This window comes from Meriones unguiculatus, chromosome 1, assembly GCF_030254825.1.
Source record: "Meriones unguiculatus strain TT.TT164.6M chromosome 1, Bangor_MerUng_6.1, whole genome shotgun sequence".
NCBI classification, from domain to species: domain Eukaryota; kingdom Metazoa; phylum Chordata; class Mammalia; order Rodentia; family Muridae; genus Meriones; species Meriones unguiculatus.
Genome location: NC_083349.1, coordinates 145,223,893 through 145,244,339, shown reverse-complemented (window position 1 = coordinate 145,244,339; position 20,447 = coordinate 145,223,893). Strand labels below are relative to the sequence as shown.

At 51.7% G+C, this 20,447-nt stretch overlaps 2 protein-coding genes across 2 annotated transcripts; one reads left to right on the top strand and one right to left on the bottom strand.

Moving 5' to 3' along the window:
- Positions 1-257: 257 nt before the first annotated feature.
- Six5 (SIX homeobox 5) lies at positions 258-4,371 on the top strand. The gene is made up of 3 exons (XM_021642210.2): positions 258-1,467; positions 2,222-3,024; positions 3,162-4,371. The coding sequence occupies exons 1-3, from the start codon at positions 695-697 to the stop codon at positions 3,749-3,751; spliced, it is 2,166 nt and encodes a 721-aa protein (XP_021497885.1). The 5' UTR covers positions 258-694; the 3' UTR covers positions 3,752-4,371.
- A 128-nt stretch (positions 4,372-4,499) lies between these two features.
- Meiosin (meiosis initiator) lies at positions 4,500-19,275 on the bottom strand. Its single transcript, XM_060381325.1, has 13 exons — positions 19,229-19,275; positions 18,904-18,994; positions 12,943-13,042; positions 11,732-11,857; positions 10,743-10,979; positions 9,750-9,855; positions 8,957-9,054; positions 8,380-8,535; positions 8,022-8,074; positions 7,060-7,218; positions 6,755-6,990; positions 6,070-6,159; positions 4,500-5,244 (listed from the first exon to the last, which is right to left on the bottom strand). The coding sequence occupies exons 1-13, from the start codon at positions 19,273-19,275 to the stop codon at positions 5,040-5,042; spliced, it is 1,704 nt and encodes a 567-aa protein (XP_060237308.1). The 3' UTR covers positions 4,500-5,039.
- Between the last annotated feature and the right edge of the window lie 1,172 nt (positions 19,276-20,447).

Sequence of the window (20,447 nt, the reverse complement as noted above, 5' to 3'; positions counted from 1 at the left end):
GCAAAGCACAGATCAGACTGAAGGGCGGAGTTTAGGCGTCCAGCCACCAGAGACGCCGCCTCTCCCACCCCCGCCCAGCTGTGACCCAGCTGTGCAACTCAAGCTTGGAAAAGTAGGGGGTTGGGCCGGCCGCGAGCCCGTCATCTCACTGCGCCTGCGCAAGCCACGCGCATCCGTTCGTAGGACCGAACCTCCAGAAAAGTTGCCGCAAACTTTCTAGCGCGTTTCCCCCGCCCCTCCTCCAAGCTAGATCCGCCCCCAGTCCGCGGGGCCGGGAATTCCGAGGGGCGGAGCGCGGCGCGGAGATGGGGAAGGAGAGGGGCCTTCAAGGGACCCGGGAGATCGTTGCGGCTTCGCGCCCTTAACCCTCCTGGACGGCCCATTTCTTTCTCCGTTGCTCTGATGGGGAAACTGAGGCCCTGAGCCCGGGGCACACGCAGAGGGAGGCCGAAAGCGCGGCCGGAGGCGGAGGGAAAACGAAGAATCCCGATAGTCGGGGAGGGGGCGGACACACCGGGACAGGGACGGACCTGAGTACAGAGCTGGGTCTAGTCTTTGGGCCGGGAGGGGCCAAAAGACCGCGAGGGGACGGGGGTGGGGGGGAGTTAAGGCGAGGAGGGCTGGGCGGCAGAGGGGGCTGGGGAAGCCCGCGGGAGGCGGCAGAGGAGGGAGGAACTTCCCAAAGTTGCCAAACATGGCTACCTCGCCTGCCGAGCCCAGCGCGGGGCAGGCGGCCGGGGGCGAGGCGGCGGCGGCGACCGAGGAGGAGGAGGAGGAAGCGCGCCAGCTTCTGCAGACTCTGCAGGCGGCCGAGGGGGAGGCGGCAGCGGCCGGGGCGGGAGAGGCGGCGGCGGCTGCTTCTGGATCCCCCAGCGGCCCAGGGTCTCTCCCGGAGACCGAGGCGCCCACGGGCCTCCGCTTCTCGCCCGAGCAGGTGGCGTGCGTGTGCGAAGCGCTGCTGCAGGCGGGCCACGCCGGCCGCTTAAGCCGCTTCCTGGGCGCGCTGCCCCCGGCCGAGCGCCTACGTGGCAGCGACCCGGTGCTGCGCGCGCGGGCCCTAGTGGCCTTCCAGCGTGGTGAATACGCCGAGCTCTACCGGCTCCTCGAGAGTCGCCCTTTCCCCGCCGCCCACCACGCCTTCCTGCAGGACCTCTACCTGCGAGCGCGCTACCAGGAGGCGGAGCGGGCCCGCGGCCGCGCGCTGGGCGCGGTGGACAAATACCGGCTGCGCAAGAAGTTTCCTCTGCCTAAGACCATCTGGGACGGCGAGGAGACGGTCTACTGCTTCAAGGAGCGCTCGCGCGCGGCGCTCAAGGCCTGCTACCGCGGCAACCGCTATCCCACGCCGGATGAGAAGCGCCGCCTGGCCACGCTCACCGGCCTCTCGCTTACACAGGTCAGCAACTGGTTCAAGAACCGGCGACAGCGCGACCGTACTGGGACCGGCGGCGGAGCGCCCTGCAAAAGGTGAGGGGACCGGCCCTCCGTCCTCGGTGCCCGCTGGAGTCCGTGCGCGTGACCTTTCACACAGCCCTCGGCCTCGGCGAGGGCACGGGCTGAGCGTGGCACCCCCCTGGCTTCTCTGGACATCACCTCCCCACTGGCAGAAGTTTTTGCCGCCGCTTCCAAGTTGGGACTACAGTGCCGGGGAGGGTGGGCGGGGGTGGGGGTCAATCAGAAAAGTGGAGGATCCCCGGAGGGGCGGCAAAGGGAAAGAGGCCTTTGTCTAAGGCATCCTGGGTAGGGACCTGCTTTGGGGGCCTCTGGGTGACCATTACTAATACCCACCCCCACGCCCTCTCCAACCCAAACAGCATGGTCTGTCGCCTGTCTTTGTTGTGAAACGTGAACCTTCTCCGGCTCCGGTTTCCCTGTAACCAAGCCCTTCCCCTCCCACCCCAGCGCCAGGCCTCTAGCTCTGGTCTCTGACGCCCTTGGGGGAAGGACTGGAGTAAAGGCTGCTGCCTCACTCTGCAGCCACGCGCCTGCCGACCCAGGGGACTTGGGGCAGCCTGGGTGCTCGGCTGCAGGCCAAGGTGAAGGGAAAGCATCCCTCTAGCTTAGCATTCTCGCCGTGCTGTCAACCCCAGCAGGGCTTGGGGAAGCCCTGGGGTCCATGCGGGTTCTTTGAAGGGCTCTACAGTTATCAGGAGCTTGGCTTGCCTCTGCCCCTAGGGCAATGAAGCCCTCAGGCCTATGACTTAATCCTTTTTCCTGCCAGCGAGTCGGATGGGAACCCCACCACTGAGGATGAGTCCAGCAGAAGTCCAGAGGATCTGGAAAGGAGTGTGGCCTCCGTGGCTGCCGAGGCCCCCACCCAGAGTCCCATCTTCCTGGCAGGGGCCACCCCTCCTGCGACGTGCCCCGCCTCCTCCTCTATCCTAGTGAATGGGAGCTTCCTGGCGGCCAGCAGCCCCCCAGCGGTGCTCCTCAACGGCAGCCCGGTCATCATCAACAGCTTGGCCCTAGGAGAGGCCTCCAGCCTGGGACCCCTGCTACTCACAGGAGGAGGGGGTGCCCCTCCACCACAGCCCAGCCCCCAGGGGGCCAGTGAAGCCAAGACTTCCCTGGTCCTGCACCCTCAAACAGGAGAGGTTCGGCTGGAGGATGCTCAATCTGAGGCCCCTGAGACCAAAGGGGTTCAGGGGGCTGCCCCTGGGACAGGTGGAGAGGAAGTCCCAGGAACCCTGCCTCAAGTAGTCCCTTGCCCCCCACCTGCCTCCACCTTCCCTCTGACCCCAGGAGCTGTGCCAGCCGTGGCTGCTCCTCAGGTTGTACCACTCTCCCCCTCTTCTGGGTACCCAACAGGCCTGAGTCCCACCTCCCCACTGCTGAACTTGCCCCAGGTGGTGCCCACCTCCCAAGTGGTGACCCTGCCTCAGGCTGTGGGACCACTCCAGCTGTTGGCAGCTGGGCCAGGCAGCCCTGTGAAGGTGGCAGCTACAGCGGGACCTGCCAATGTTCACCTGATAAACTCTGGAGTGGGAGTGAGTGCACTGCAGCTTCCCTCGGCCACTGCTCCAGGTACCTCCTGCTTTCTTTAGGCCTGAGTGGGCTTGGGGAGCAGGTATCTCTTGCCCCTAGCACATCTCTTGGGGTTAAGCCTACTGACACCTCTGCCCACCACCCAGCATCTTCCACTCCATCTCTTTTCTCCACAGGAAACTTCCTCCTGGCCAACCCTGTGTCTGGCAGCCCCATCGTCACTGGGGTAGCTGTGCAGCAGGGCAAGATCATCCTCACTGCCACCTTTCCCACCAGCATGCTTGTCTCCCAGGTCCTGCCACCCACCCCCGGCCTAGCCCTGCCCCTGAAGCAAGAGCCAGCCATCACAGTGCCCGAAGGAACCCTCCCAGTGGCTCCCAGTCCTGCCCTCCCAGAGGGTCACACTCTGGGGCCAATTTCTGCTCAGCCACTGCCACCTGCTCCTGCTGTCACCTCTTCCGCCAGCCTGCCTTTCTCTCCGGACCCCACTGGGCTCTTGCCCAGCTTCCCAGCACCCCTGCCTGAGGGTCTGGTGTTGTCCCCTGCAGCTGTGCCAGTCTGGCCAGCAGGGCTCGAACTGAGCACAGGGGTGGAGGGGCTGGGGACACAGGCCACCCACACTGTGCTGAGGCTGGCAGACCCCGACCCGCAGGGGCTGCTCCTGGGAGCCACAGCAGGGACTGAGGTCGATGAGGGGCTAGACGCTGAGGCCAAGGTCCTGACCCAGCTGCAGTCAGTACCTGTGGAGGAGCCCTTGGAACTGTGACTGTCTGGACTTACCGCCTCTCCTGACAATGGTGCTCAAGGTGGCAGGGCAGGAAGAGAAACCATCAGTAAAGTGGCTGCTGTCAGAAGGTCCCACACTACATCCCTCCACCCTGGATAAGCTGCTCTCTGGAGGAGCCAGAGGGAGCAGCACAGTCAGGGCACTGCCTCTCTCCTGAAAGGAGATCTCTTGTTAAACCCTCTCCTTGCTCTGTCTGCCCAATGTGTAGGGCCATTAGGGGTCCAGACTTGGGCTTTGCCCTCCTCTACCTGCTACTAGTGTAGCAGGCCCTGCCAGCTGGCTGATTTCCAGCCGGCGCCCTCCTCATAACACTATTAATAGCCCCACTGACACTCAGTGTTCCCAGAGCTTCCTGGAGTCACAGGAGTGGGAGACCAGGGTGCCTCAGAGACAGCCCTTGCTGCTTAGGAGGGTCTGATGGGTGCACAGGGCCCTTCCCCTGCTTCCCTGGACTTGAGCCCCAGGATCCAGCCCCAGACCAAAGATTTCCCTGTCCCCTGGGGCAACCCTGGTCCCTTTTGTTTAGTTTGTATCGTAAATTTTTATTTTTCTAGGACATGTTATGCCTCCATTTCAATTAAAGTCAACTTAACAGACAACAGCCATTAAGGGTAAGGGTTACCTGCCAAACAACTGGCCCAAAAGACAACTAGAGGTAAAGCCCAGCCTGAGGCTGAGGCTGCTTATTTTTGTTTAGGTTCTTTTTGAGATGGGGTCATGTGCTATGTAGCCCAGACTGGTCTCAAATCCCATCTTCCTGCCTCAGCTTCCTGAATGCTGGAATTACAAACATGGGTCATCACATCCCAAGACTGGATTTCTGAGGTAAAGGGGTTGGGTTCAGACCTGTGGGCTCTAGAGGGTTTTCAAGGTGCGGAAGCAAAGGGCTTCTGGATTTGATAATGTTGAAAGCTCACCCCTGCCCAAGGGATCCTGGACACAGCATCCCTTCTCCCCTGAGAGTAAAAGGTCCCAGTTCATTTTAAGACAATAAATAGTCCATAAATAGAGCGGGGAAGGATGCAGCGAGCACAAACAGAACTGAAAGCATGTGATTCTAGGGGCAGAGGGAAGCTTGCATTTCATCTAGGGCACCCATCCTGTAAGAAAGAGGTGGGAAGGCTGGAGGGTCTGTGCACAAGCCAGTACACAGAGCCTTGGGTCAGTAAATACACTTTCTCTCAGGTGCTGGGGATTGGGGACTGGGCAGGGGACCCACAGCACTGGATGCTGAGGCCCAGGGGAAACAAATGTAGAGGGCCTGAAGCTAAGAAGATGGTAGAGCCCAGCCAGGGTTGTCCCTCTCACTGGCAGCAAGGGGTGGGCACGAGGTCAGGCCCAAAGACACTTGGGCCTTCTCAGCCAGCAGCTGGTAGAAGGGCTTAGGGGTCTCCCCATCGTCGTCCTCACTGCTGGAGCTCTCCCGCTTCACAATGCGGTTGTGCTGGCGGCTGAACCTGCGTGCCTTAGTGCTGGGGACAGATGGAAGTTCCTCAAGGTCAGCTCCTAGGTTCCCCAACTAGAGTCCCCAGCAGTGACCAAACCTGAAGGGAGCTGGAACTCTCTTTGGTCCCACTGGGGCCAGCCTCTCTTTGGGCCTCTGGGTGTTGATACCTAGATTGGACTGTGCCAGGTGCTTTCATACAGACGTGAGGGGTTAGGCTAGTTTGGAAATGAGCAAGGGTGAGCTCTTGAGGTTGGCGTAGGAGGCAGACTTTGGATTAGAATGACCAAGACAAAAGACAGAGGCTAAGCGACAGGAAAATAACTGATGCTCGGTGTGACAAGTAGAAATGGAGGCAGCAGATCCAGGACCCAGCAAAGGTCACTCTTCCCAACTGCAGATGGCACCTCCAAGTGGTAAACCTTGTGACCCAGGGGCTGAGGACATACTTAGTAAGGACACTTACTCTGGCATGAGTCTGAGTTACTAGTATACAGCTATGCCTGGCTGTGTGTGCCTGTGTCCAAGCACTAGGAGCAGAGATAGGTAGATCAAAAGCTCTCTGTCCAGCCTTCTGGCTGCAAAGGCCAGTTCCACATTCAGTGGGAGGCCTTGCCTCAGGGTAATGAGGCAAAAAGCAAAAGAACGATACCTGATGTTCTGTTCTGGGCTTTGTATGCACGTGCGTGTGTGCACGCACCACACATATACAAAGAAAAAGGAATCTGTGTTTACAAGTCTTTAGCCCAGTGACACCCCAACCCGTCAGCAAAGCCAGGAAGCTCTGGGTGAGGGTGAGGGTCACAGGGGGGGCCCAAGGTCTCCCCATGCCTTCTGAAGAGGTATTTCTCACCAGTATGGTCTCCTTTCCTCCAGAGTCATCCCTCGCCACAGTTGAGCCAGCTCCTTGGTGGCAGCTGTAGATGCGGTCCCAGGACAGGCTCTGGTACAGGAAGGAGGAGGTCACAATGGCCACACCGTGGTCCTTGGCCATCTTTCCTCTCCCACCAGCTTTCCAGTGCCCCATTACACCCTCTAGAGTGAGAGGCAAGGAAGAGACACAGATGTCCTCCAAAGCATAAATGACCCACAGCCACCAACTTCACAGGTTCCCCCACACACAAACATGTTCTTCCAGCAAAGGCAATCAGCTCTTTGGGCTGTTGCTCAGCCAACAGTGACAGGTCCAGGGCTGGCAACTGTTCTAAGTCAACCCCAAGGACCTTTAGCGATGAGACTTCTAAGGTATCTGGCAGGACTGAGCCTGAACCTTCTGAAGACAACCTGCAGCCAATGTGGCCTAGCAGGCAGATGACAACTCAGGGGAGAGGGACAGGACTGGTTCAGCCCAGAACCAAACCCTCCAGAAGGCAGTTTTCTTGAAGGTGACAGAAGCCAATTAATTTCCTTTTCTCTGATGTCTCAGGTTGGAACTTGGGTCTGCTGCACAGGATAGGAAGCACAGCAGTGGGGCCACATGGTCTGGGGGTGCACATGGGGATAGTAAACCCTTTAAAAACCTGGGTACCCTCACCCACCGGATATACTGCTTCCGGTTCATCCTGCAGAACATGATGAAGCCATTAACACACTTTTTCTTCACCTGGCCAGGGCAGACTTTTTTACTGTCCTTGGGCCTCATAGGGCCCTGGCTTGCCTGGACCTTCTTGATCTTCTTGCCAGCTACTAGTAGGCCAGAAGACCTCCTGGTAGGTGTCCATGTGTAGTCTTTGTCCTCATCACTGGAACTCTGCAAGCCCTCTGGGTTGGCCTGCTGCAGAACAGAAAGCTGAGCGAGGGAGAAGACCCCTGTCTTCCCTGAGTAGATGGCTACCCCTCTCACCTCCTCCTGTCCCCACAGGGAGTCTATGTCTGTGGACTCTGAACTGGAGCTGCAGTTGGACAGCACTTTCGAGTTCTCACTCAGCGACAGGTAGCAGTGGTCCAGTGAAATTGCAGACTGGAAGTTAGGGGGGCCTGTGTGGCCCTCAGAGGGTGTGTCCTGGACCAGATGAGGAGGAAGACACTGACTACAGGATTCGCAAGACATTAGAAACAGCTCAGGTTAGACACCTTCACCTGTCTCCACACCCCTGGAAACACAGGAACCTCGACTTGAATGTCCCAGGCAGGAGCCTCATGGCATCAATCCACACATGAGGAAACTGGTACTAGAACAAGGACACAGGGTGCTTCAGCTGGAGGACATGAGTGCCCCTCCCACCTGCACAGCCTTAGCAGCCCTAGCACCAGTCTCAGCTAACTGGTTATCCCTCCCTCCTACTCCCTCATGTGGCTGAGCTGGAGGCAAAGGCAAAGCTGGATGACACCAATGGAGCTGTGTCAATGGAGCCAATCTTGAGTCCCAGGCACCATGAGCCCTGTGGTGCCACTACCACTGTGCATAAACTCCATGGTCAGAGAAGTAAGAATTATTTGGCCAGATAAATTGGTACATTCCTGTAATTCAAGCTCTCTGAAGGCTAAGGCAGGAGGATTGAGAGTTTGATGCCAGCCTGTGATCCAGGAGACCCTGTCTCAAACATACAATCACACACACACACACACACACACACACACACACACACACACACTAAGCTGTGAGTGGTAAACCACTGTAGGTGAGAGAACTGCCCTGTGTCCACCCTGCTAGGGGAGTGGCTGTGATCTCATGCAGGCCCTTCTGGGGCCTCTCATGGCAGCAGTGAGCTCAAAAGTGGGCGGTGAGGACAGAGGTGGTAACTCTGGGAAGGATGGAGGTATGGGATACAGTGAGGAAGACAAGCTGGAAAAACAAGAGCCTACCTTCTCTGAGGGGCCTTCCAGTTCACAGGCAGCAGGTGAAGACTCCAAGAGACCTGTGAGTAGAACACTAGCAGGACTGGGCCTTTCCCACACCACCCCTGGCTAGCCCCACCTCCTTTCCCTACTTTCTCCACTTTGGGATTTCCTAGTCCATGTGCCAGCTGAGGGCACAGTGACAGCTTTGTGGAGCCTCTCCCTTACTACATGGCCTAGTAGCTCCTATGTTGTGAGAAGCTGTAGGCCCCCCCAGGCCCTCTAGGCATCCACTGGGCCCAGCTCAGGCCCAAGTACTTGTTGGGTGGGATGGTGACCCCATGTTTTATGAATGAATGACGTTCCTCCCACTCTGGTAGCCCACCTTCAGTCAGAAAGTAGGTGCCATCCTCCAGGACATGATCCGGCAGGATTTTGCTTGGGGAGCTGAAGAGGGAAGAGCTAAATCCTAAGATTTCACTTAGGTAGTTCGTCACATGCCTGGTATTGCTCTGGGAAGACCTCAAGGCCAGTGGGCTTCCTGCAAAGGATCATGGCACTCAGGCATGTGGTCAACCCCCAATGTAGCAGTGGGCTTTGAGGAGATAGCCCCACCCTAGGGAAAGGAGACTGCCATTCAGAGTCAAGGTGGTATAGGATTAAGAAGCACATTGCCTGGCAATACATCAACAAAAAAGAAAAAAGAATCATTGCAACGTGCCAGAGCCAACAGATTGACTATGGTGACCCACAGCTCTGTGCTTAAAAGGTTCTGTGGTGGCTGGCTTGTGGAAAAGCATGGATTGATTAGCAATGTCTAGAATAGCAACCAGGGGTAGAATGATGCTAGGTATAGTGTGTTTTCATCCCACAACCTTCTTCCTGCTTTTCTTGCTATAGAAATCCCCTGAAGAGGAAGGTTCAGAAGGCTCAAAGCCTACAAGAAGAGAAGTTGTAATCACCATTTGGGCTGTCCTCGGAGGTCCACACAGGAAGCCAGGGGTCAATGTCTGGGGCTTCTTTGTCTGCTTCACTGGAAGGGCACAAGAATAGCTTCTGCCTGCAGGAGTTGGAATTTGAGGAAGACACAGAGCCCGGGACTGAGCTCACATGATCAACTGTGGGCAACCCCAGGGAACTCAATCAACTGGGTTTCTACCCCCAAGGAGCTCCAAGTCGTGCATGGAAAAATGAGCTGGTAAGCAGATGCTGATAATGGAGGAGACCCTGTGGGGGAGCATTCCAGGGAAGACGAGGGCAAGTATGAGAGAGACACGGTAGTTTCCCAAGTAAACCAGAGAGGCAGATGATCTAAGTAGAGGGACCAGGGCAGCAAGCTCAGAGCAGGTAGGGTCTGGACTGGAGAACATTTGGGCTGTTCAGTGAAAGGTTGGGGGCAAAAGCAAAAGAGGACAAACATGATGAGACTGGGTCACATTCTCCAATGCCAAGGAAGAGGTTTTGGCTCTACCTTGGGTCAGGGGCTTCAAGCTGCACTGATCTAGTCAAAGTCTATATTAGACAAGCACTCAATGGATGAGAATAGGCTAGGAGGAGAGAGAGTCAAGGAAGATCAGCAGGTGACAATCACCAGTCTAGAAGGTGGGAAGCCAGACCTTCCTGGGAGCCTGAAACAGCCAGCACACAGCTGAGCCCAGAGCGCCATTCAGGGAGCCCTGGCAGAGAATGTAAAGCTTTTTCTCACACTTGACAGATACCTCAGCCCCAGCCATTGGCACTCTGGGGTTTCCTTACCTGAGACAGGGCTGTGCCCTGGTGAGGAAAAAGGACCTCTGAACCTTGCTCTGAGCCTTGATGTCAACATCAAGCTCTCCATCCTGGGCTGCTACAGCATGATCACCTGAAGGAAGGGGTGTCAGAATAAGGTAACTATGCCTGTATATGGGCCAGATTCCAGGGACCCAAGATGGGGAGGGGTAAGGGTGGAAGAGAGAGGACCAGGCTCTGCCATCAGCCTTCCTCCTCCCATAACCAAAACCAGAATCTTAGGCTGTGGTGCCTGGGTGAAGCCAGAGTGTGTGAGTCACCCCAATGATTCACACCTCCATCAGAAGTGCCAGAAGACCAGATCCTTAGTATAGAATAACAATGCCAGCAATGATGGCACACAAGTGAAGCTGGCCTTGTCCTCCTCCCTGTAAATCTTTTACTGATGTACAGCACCATTACACCAATGGGTAAGCCCAGTCATTGCCATGTGAAATGGCATGTCTAGCTCCAAGTCTCATAGCTGGCAGGACCGCCTCTGGGACCAGGGCATTCTAGTACCAGGGCATTCCAGCAAGTCCAGGTGGCCCTGGAAAAATGGGGAATTCCATCACTGGACTGAGAATTTGGTCACTACCATGTCATAGCATGGTCATGGCCTGGACTAGAGAGGATACATGAACAATAGGGGAGCATGGTGGAGAAGAGGAACTGGGCACTCAGAGAAGTAGACGTATGCTGCCCCATCCCTAGGTTTGAGACCTGAAGCTTACACACAAGGGTGACCTTTATCTTGCCCCTCTCTTACAGAGACTGACAACAAAAGTTAATGGAAAGCCCCATGGTGTAAGAGGCAATGTCATCCCATTCATTGATGTATGCCTAGTTGCTGGAACTGTCCAGGGCAGAGTCTGCAAAAGGGCACAAATACACATGTACACATGTACATGTACACACATGGGTGGGGTTAAAGAGCACATGCAAATATAAAGTGAGTTCCTGCTAAAGAAAGGCACCAACTTGTGATGTCATAGGCAGAGATGTTCTGAGCCATGTCCAGGAACACCAGCTGGGCCCCTCGTCCGTCACCTTCAGACAGGGATGGTATAGTTGTGGGGTGGATGCTAGGGCTGAGGTCTCTTGGACAGATGGTACCTTCCCCATTTTCTTCCTTTAGGCCTGGGTATGTGGTCATCTGATTTTCAGACTGGTCCAGAACTAGGGAGCGGCGAGACTTATAGGGCCAGACTGGGCGCTCTGAGAGAATAGAGACAGGAGTCTGGAGGCTTGGTGTTAGCACCAGGATGCCTCAGAATTTGGCTCAGGTAGGGAACTCTTCTGCTTGAGGCTGACACATTCCGGAACACTGCTTATCTCCTGGCACTCACCAGCAGTCCAGGTGTTACCAGCTCTTCAACCAGAGCTCACTGAGCCAGCTCTGTGTACATAAGTTGAGTTCTAACAGCATGATGCACAGCTGCTGTGATATCCCACACCAGGCAATGATGCTAGCTTTCGGGGTGTGGCACACACTTAAGAAGTTTCTAAGCACCTCAAATAATTGTAATGTACAGTTGTGACTAGAGAGCAGTGATTAGGTAGGCCATAGCCCCATTTCACAGGCATGGGCACTGAGGTGCTTAAGGGGTTGGGAAGCAAGGGTGTGGTGAGGCTGAGCTAGAGCCAGGACTCTCAGCCTCTACAGTTAGATCTTTCTACCACCCTGCCTCCCCTATGCACTCGATCAAGGACAACAAATGATGACAGTAGCATCCTTCTTGGGCCTTGCCAGGGCTTCTCATATAAGCACTGCTTGGCAGTGTCTTCTCAGGCTTTTCTGTAACCTTGAGAGGGACTAGATCAGTCCCTGTCCCAGTGAGGGGAAACGAAAGTCCTGGAAGGTCTGGGACTCCAGCATAGTTTGGTGGGGCCTGGCCCAGTGTGTCCCTGGAGAAGGAGCCTATTCTGTGACAGCAGTTCACTGCACTTTTTCCACAGACCACACGTACCTGACACTCGGGTAAACTTCTTCTTTCGAGGTTTCAAACAAGTGCCCCAAAGGCGTGACTTCTGAGAGCTGGAGGGGGTGGAGTGTCTCCGCCGGGTCTGGCCAGCAGATGGGTTCCCACCCAGCCCTGGTAGTAGAGAGGACACAGGTCAGACCCCACTCCTGGTCTTGCACATCCTCCTCCCCCCCCAAACAAGGCTTTCCAACTCTGGGTGGGAATGTTTTCAGGCAGACTCTACAAACAAGGAAACTAAGGTCTATTCTTACACAGCCAAGAAGTCAAAGGGCAGGCAGCACTTAGGAGGCTGAGGCAGAAGGATTACTGTAAGTTTGAGTCCAGTCTGGGCTATATAGTAAGACTCTTCCTCAAAAATATAAATGAATGAGTGAATGAATGAATATAAGAAAAAATAAAAATAGAAACAAAAACAAATTAATCTTTAGGATGTTCTCTGGTTGAATCTTCTAATACTTTTCATCTCCACCCCTCTGCTCTGTCTTACAGACCTTACCCCTCTGCTCTAGCCTCTGTGTCCCTGGCCTTTTCTTCCTGTGTGAGTATTCACCCCAGCCACTGTACAGTGCTGGGTAGCTGTGTGCTGCAGCCACCATGTTGTTTCTCTGTATAAACACATCTCATTCCCATGACACACACAGTATGGAAGTGCTGGTGGGGTCCCAATGTACAGATTACAAGACTGAAGCCCAGGCAGGCTATAGTCATAACAGAATATGAATCAGCATCTGGCTTGGGAAGAGCATGCATAAACCAGATCAGTGTAGTATCTACTCCAGTCACATTTGCTGCTTGCCTTTCCTTAAACATTCTATGTCTCCTCATGCCCACATGTTCTTGGTCGGAGTGGTTCTGCAGTCTGGCAGGGTTCCCTTATGCTGTCCTTGAAGGCCAAGCTCTCAGGCTACCTCCTCCAAACTCCAAAACACAGTGTCTATGTTTTGCTTTGTGTCTCTGAGACTGGGTCTTGCTTGGGTAGGTTAGGCTGGGCTGGAGCTCACTGTGTAGCCGTGGCTGGCCTTGAACTCCTGCCCAGCCCCTGAACGCTGGAGTAACAGGTGTGGCTCTCTTACAGCACCTTTCACATCTCTCTGATGTAGCTACCTTCCCCAGGAAGAGGAAGATTGGTTTCCCTGACAGCCAGGAAAAAATGGTGTAGAGGCACTGGAGATGGAACTGCTTACCCACAAATTCACCTTTGCCATTGCTGCTGTGGAGCTTGAGCAAGGCCTTGGCCACATCAATACTTCTCTGGAGATACTGGATGTAGTGTAGGACACGCAGCAGGATCTCCTTCTGTGCAGAGACAAAGTTGAGAGCTGGGCACATTGCCCTCCTGTCACCCCAGCTCCTCAGGAGGGAGAGGCAGCAGGATCATGAGTTGGAAACCAGCCTACAATACATGCTGTTAAGACCCTGACTGCACAAGTATCAGGGCCTAAGACAGTGTAAGGCTCCTGGGGAACAGAGAGAGGTAGCACCTCACACCCGCTCTCCACATACACCCCAACAATGCCTCAGCTGGCAGAGCTCCACCTATTCTGCCATCTAGGCTTTAGCTTGTCCTAGAGAGCTGGCTGGAGGCTAAGGCTGAACATTAATGGAGCTTGCAGACCTAAAGAGACAGAGCTAGAATCTGATTGGGGCAGCCTGCTCCTGGTCCCAGTCACAGGCATATACTGCTCAGCTTCTGGCCTTTTGCTCATACTTAATTTCCTGTCTGGCCCTCCACTTCTCTCCACAAGCCCCTTCATCTGCCTGTTCCTCTTCTGAACTTCAGCATAGCCACCTCCTCTTATGACTACCTGGCCCAGGCTGGGTCAGCTTACCATATCTCAGCAGTCTAAAACACCCTGGACTTCTTCCCACCTCCACATCAGCCACACTGCTTTCTGTTATCTGTTTCTGTGTTGTTCTCTCCCTTTGACCTTGAGCTGGTTGAAGCAAGACTTTAGCTAACTCATTTCTGTATTCCAAAGACATAGAATGGAGAGGTGCCTTGGCCGGGGGCTTTTAAAGAAGCAGATTTTTCACATCATTCAACAGGGTGCTCCTGGCCAATGTGCAGATATCACCTACCCCACTACCACCACTCAATACCTCCTGAGATGCTACTGGAGACACAAAGCTAAAACCAATGCAAACACGTGCCTTCATGGACACACAATCTAGCAAGGACAACAGTCCCTAAATAACTCAGAAATCATTCAAAATTATCAGCCATGCATTCTGGAGTATACCTGTAATCCCAGTACTCAGGAAGCTGACACAGAAGGATTGTAAATTCCAGGACAATACAGCCTAGGAAGACCCCATAGAAAGAGAGACAAGACAGACTTGAGAGAGAATACTTCTTAACACCACCCCCAACACCAACACACAATTTTAAAAAGGCTTAGTCAATGTTTGAATGAGACTGCTTTCAAGGGGGCTGGTCTCAAAGGGCCTGAAAGAGAAGAAAGCTGTCAGTAGACCACTGACAGGTGTCTTTCTTAGACTGGCATGTATAACACCTGGCTTGGAATGCCATTACAATGAAGTCTTTGTGTAGTTGTGAAGAGACACACACAGATGGTCCATGCAAAGGTAGCTGGACTGCATCCCTGTTTTCAAGATAGAAAGCTGTTTCTGATTTTTGTTTTGTTTTGTTTTTGAGAAATGGTCTCACTGTGTACCTCAAGCTGACCTCTAACTGGTAATCCTCCTGCTTCAGTCTCCTAAGTGCTTGAATTATTGACATGAGCTCCACACCCATCTAGAAAGTTCAGTCTTAGTGCTTTAGGAACATGACCTGGCAGCTACAACTAGAAGGTGAAACCCCAGAGACCATCTCAAGTTATAATAGGCATTAAAACTGTCACAACAAAGAAAATTCACTCAACAAACATCTATTGACCACTGAGTGACTGAAGACACAGACCTTTGGAATGATGCATTATCACTCAATCTTATTCTCTCTGTCAACCTCTCTTATTCCTCTTCCCTTTGGGTATTTCTGGACAATCTATTCCTTCAGGAATTTCTCCCCCCCCCCTTTTTTTTTGCATGGGTTTTTGTTGTTGTGTTGTTTTGTTTTTGAACAGGATCTCACTATGTAGCTGGCTGTCTATGTTCCAAAGTTAAAAAAAGAAAGCAGGCCTGTGAGGTGGCTCAGGTGGGGAAATGCACCTTTCTCAAATTTCAGTCCCTTTAGACCCCTTTGAAGGCATCCTGAGTTCAATCACTCAAGCCCACATGAGAGAACTGACTCCCTTAAATCGGCCTCTGACTTCCACAGTTGTGTCATGACATTTATACCAAATAAATAATTTAAAACTTTACCTTTTAAAGAAGGAGGCATATTAAAGAGATACTCAGCATTTGGGGGCTGATTCCAGAAACTTACAGTCAATTAGGAACAACAATTATCAGTTATTATTTGCTTGAGGCTGTTCCTGTTGTTGCTAAGAAGAGAGTCATCCTTTGAAGCCCTTGCCTGACAGAACTCTCCATCCAAAGGGCATCAGAAATGAGGAAACAGGACTAAGATAACTCAGGGGGGAGGTGCTTGTCGCTGTGGCACAGGCACTGCTCCCAGAAAGTTACTAATTATATATGTCTGTGTGCATGTGTACATGTATAAACATATATATATACACACACACAAATATATTAAGTATATACATTTCTAAAATGAAGGAATAATCACTGTGATAAGGACTTTCGTGGTGGATGGGAAGGCTGTGGTTCATGCAGGACAGGAGACAATGAATCCGCCAGAGTGGTGTGGATAGATACCACAACCTCAAGCCTCAGACACAAGAAAACTACCCCTAACAGCTCCAATAAGAGATCATATGGCCGTGATCAAGTGGGTGACTTCCTCTAGTAAGAGACTGACCTCAGAGTATGAGCTCTAACTAGCAAGCAGATTGCATGTAGGCCAGCGTGCAGGATAGAACCCAAGGAGAATGTAGGGGAGAAGGGATCCCGAGCACAGGAGAGAACACATGGGAAAGAATTATGCTGAATGGGCTGGTGGGATGGCTTAGAGGGTAAAAATTCTTGCTGTATAGGCTTGATGACTTGAGCTCCATCCCAATACCACGGTGGAGGAGAAAACTGACTCCCAAAAGTTATCTTGTGACCTCCATAAACATGCCATGCTATGTCCACCCCCTCTTTCTCTCTCTTACACATACATTAATAATTTTGTTAAAATAAAGTAGACCAAAACCAGGCCTAATAATACAGGCCTGTAATCCTAGCTACTCAGGATATGAGAGGCAAAAGGATTCCAAGTTTAGGCCAGCCAGGACCACAGAATGAGCTCAAGGCCAGCCTGGTAGCTTAGTGAGACCTTATCTCAGAAATAAGTATAGTTCAGTCAAGAGTACTTATCTAGTGTACACAAGGCCCTGGGTTCAATACCCAGTGTCATGAATAAATTATTTAAATAAATAGGAGGGTGGGATATTGCAGCCCATCCTTGCTACTTTGTGAATTCTTCTTTTCCTGCCCTTTATTCCTCCTGTTTCACTCCTGATGGGAGAGAAACAAGGATATCAGGGAGAGAGGAATTAGGAAAATCCCTGAATCTAATTTCTTTCATTTTGTTTCTTATTTGACCATAACTACTAACAAATCATAACTAACCTCCCTAAAAGACTAACAAACATCGACCTTGCCTTTCTGGGCCCTTGCATTTATGTACCCTCTGAAAAGAATCCCAGAATTCCAAACACCACACAATTACAAAAACTATCTTCAACTGGCAAAACCACGCTTCTGCTAGAAGAGGAGGCAAACCATAGCCTGCTGCTGCGGACAGTCCGAAGCAGCCCCATATCCCCACACCCCCCATATCCCCAAACCTGGGATTAAAGTGAAAGCACATTCTTGTAATAGCTCTGTGTTGGTTTATTTTTTGTTTGTTTGTTTGTTTGTTTTTTGTTTTTATTTTTTTTTTTAATAAAGAAACCAAAATTCCAGAATTCTTAAAAATGTCACTGCAGGGTATGGCTCAGTAGTAGAACCCTTGCAAAGCAAATATGAAGCCCTTATGTAGTTAAAAAAAAAAAAGGGGGTGTGGTGGGGGAGTTGGGTGCTAGAGAGTTGGGCCATCAATTAAAAGCTCTAGCTTCCAGAGAATCCAGGTTCTATTCTCAGCACCCACAGGGCAGGCCATAATCACCTATAACTCCAGTTCCAAGAGATCCAACACCCTTGTTTGTTACATAGTCATATCATACATGCAGGGAAAACATCCATGCACATAAAAAAAAAAAAATTAAAAAGAGCCAGGCAGTGGTGGCACACACCTTTGCTTCCAACATTTGTGAGACAGAGGCAAGTGGATCTCTGTGAGTTCAAGGCCAGCCTGGTCTACAGAGTAAGTTCCAAGACAGCCAGAGCTACACAGAGAAACCCTGTCTCAAAAAAATAAACAAATAAATATTTTTTTCTTTTTAATGTGTGTGTTTGTTTTGAAAAAGAGGTCTCTCTGTTATGTAGCAAGGCCTGGAGATGATTCCTGGAGATGACATCTCATCAGTTAAGAAATGCTATTCATTCCTTGAGGGCAGGAATAGAGTCCTTCTCTTCCCTGGTTCCCAGGATCCTATGACAGCACCTATACACAGCAAATAAGCAAGTGCTTGAGGACATAGACAAATTCCCCATCATCACATCCCAGTTCCAAAGGCAGCCACATCCTAGTCCCATGTCTGAGATTAGGCTGCCTTATATGGCAAGGGCACTTTACAGATGTCACTGAATTAAGGAACTGGAGATAGAGAGATTGCTTGAGGTTATCCACATGAACCGGACATAATCATGATGATTATGATGATTACTGTAAGAGGGAGGCAAGAAGCCCAAAGGTGGAGAAGAGCATATGAAAGCAGAGCAGGAGCCCTGACGAGAACTTGTTGATGGTTTGCAAGGAATATGAGGCCCATGAAAGTTGCCAAAGAAAAACATAATACACCTTCCCCTGAGGGAGAGAGAGGAGAAAGAAAATGTGTATATCTGTCTGTTTCATTGAACCTAGGACTTTAGGTGTCCAAGGTAAATGCTCTACCACTGAGCTACCATCCCCAGTCCTCTGTTTACATTTGTATTTTGAAACAAAAGTTGCACATGATGTTTTGAACTCACTCTATAGCCCAGGCAGGCCTTGCACTTGCAATTCTCCTGCCTCAGCCTCCCAGGTGCTAGAATGAAAAGCATGCAACACTAGACCATAATTGTTCTTTTCCCTCTGTGCCCCACCTTCAAGGATGAAATCTAGAGCCTTGTACATGCCAGGCAAGAGCTCTGTTGCTAAACTACGTGAGGAGCAGGAGTTACCTTTTTTTTTTCTTTCTGGAGACAAGGTTTCTCTGTGTAGCCCTGGCTGCCCTAGACTCCCTTTGTAGACCAGGCTGGCCTTGAACTCACAGAGATCCCTCTGCCTCTGCCTCCCTGAGTGCTGAAATTACAGGCGTGTGTGCCACCATGCCCAGTTTATCTTCCTTTTTGATAACAACTGAGAAACTCTGGGCTGAGAGCAGCAGCTGCGAGGCTGGAGGGCTCCAGCTCTGTTGTGTGACCTCTGCCTCTACTTTTTCCACTCCCTGTTCCTTTTACCTCTTTCTGTGTATGTGCATGTTCACGTAGAGATCAGAGGCCAGCTTCATTCCTCAGGGGTTGTTCACTATGGGTTTTTTTTGTTTTGTTTTATTTTTTGAAACAGGGTCTCTCAATGTGACCTGAGCTCAATAACTAATGAGAGTAGATTTGCTAACCAAAACAAGCTTGCACCATGACACCTCACAACCCCTGGCTTTCTGTGGGTTCTGGGACTAGAGCTCAGGTCCTCATACTTTTGTAGCAAGTACTGACTGAACAGTCTCCAGTCCCAGCTCCACCTACCCCACCTCTTATCCTGAAAGAATCCCACAGGGCTGGGGGTATAGCTCAGTGGCAAAGAAAGCACTTGCTGACACTTTGGGTAAGTAACTGGCTTCTAAAAACAAGAATTCCCCCCCAATGGACTCCCAGAAATTCCTGTTCAGAGCATGACCACCTGTTTCAAGTCCACCACTGAGAGGCCTATGTGGATTTCCTAGGAGAGGCCCCCACTTACTGCTCTGACACCCTGCTCCCACCTGCCTCCTCCCCTTCCATCCCCATACCTTGGTGTGCTTCTTGTTTCTGGTCTTCATGGTCACAGGGATCAGTAAGGCCAGTTCTCGAAGCTTGTTCGTGTGGTTTTTCTTATCCTTCCTGTTTGAGGATGAGAGCCAATTTTGGTTAAGATACCTAAAATTATGCTTTGTTTGGAGACAAGGTGATTGTATTGCCTCAGCCCCTCAAGTGCTAAGATTACAGGTATGAGCCATCACATCTAGTTTTAAAGGTTTGTGGCCTGCCCCCAAACCTTCAGTCTTGAGTCAAGACTGTGCCCTATCCCCATCCTTGAACATCCAAGACAGAGTCTCAGACATCATCAGAATTTACCATTCTCCTTTATTGCTTGGACCAATGGGTCCCCAAATCTTGCCCATCTTCCGCCCCACTCCCACTTTTGTTAAGGCCCTAACTCCTCCATGGCTGTCTTCACATCCTCATAGGACTCCCAGTGTCCTATCTATCTCCTTCATCTGTTTTGTCTGAGCAAGCTCACTTTTCTGAAACATAAATCTGACCTTGGCGTCACACCTTCAAGGTCATGCCATTGATATGAAGCAATTTGTTCATTTTTATTTTTAGATGTAGGAACTTGCTATGTAGCACAGGAGGGACTCAAACTTCCTGCTTTAGTCTCCTAAGTATTGGGATTACAAGTGTGCACCATAACACCTGAGAGGACCATGTTTAAAGCCTCTGAGTGGCTCACCCTTCCTTTTCTAGTCCAGCTGGACATGCCAGTCCTAGCATTACTTTGGCTCTTTCATACTGACTGACCCACGCTGCACAGGGTGGGTGAGCTCCATGCCCCTGCAGTCCATCACTGTGTCCTTAGCACAGTCACTGGGCTCTGGTACTCTGGAAATTCAGTGCATGCTGGCTAAAGGCCTCAATACAGGCATGAAAGGAGTTGACTTGTGATAACCTCCAGGGCCTAATTTCTGAATACATAATTCATGAGATAGCCACACACTAGAACACACACAGATCCACCCCTCCCCCACTAGTCGAGCCATAAGATTGACTCCCAAATTATACACTACCCCACTGCTTGCAGGGTTCCTATGGTTGCCCTAGCACCTGCATTGCTACCAGTTCTCCTCATACCCTCCTCAGGGCCTTCAGTTGCTAGCTCTTGTACCCTGGTATCCCAAAAGACCATACCCTGTCCACACCAAAACCACCTTACATAGATAGATTTAGTTCTAGTGGTGGTGATACACTGATTCTCCTCCCCAAGCCTGATGCTGGCCTCATACGCAGGGGAAAGAACTTCTCTAGTCCCTGCCTATGAGGAGATGGGGCTCTGTGTGGGAAGCACACTCATCTTCCCAATCAAACTCCAACTTTCTAGAAGAATCTCTCTGGGCTGGGAATGTGACTCAGTGGTCCTAGAATTTACCAGTGCTAAGGTATTGGAGTCCATTCCAAACACTGAAAAGAAGAAGGAAAGAAGGAAAGAAAGAAAGAAAGAAAGAAAGAAAGAAAGAAAGGAAGGAAGGAAGGAAGGAAGGAAGGAAGGAAGGAAGGAAGGAAGGAAGATTAAGAG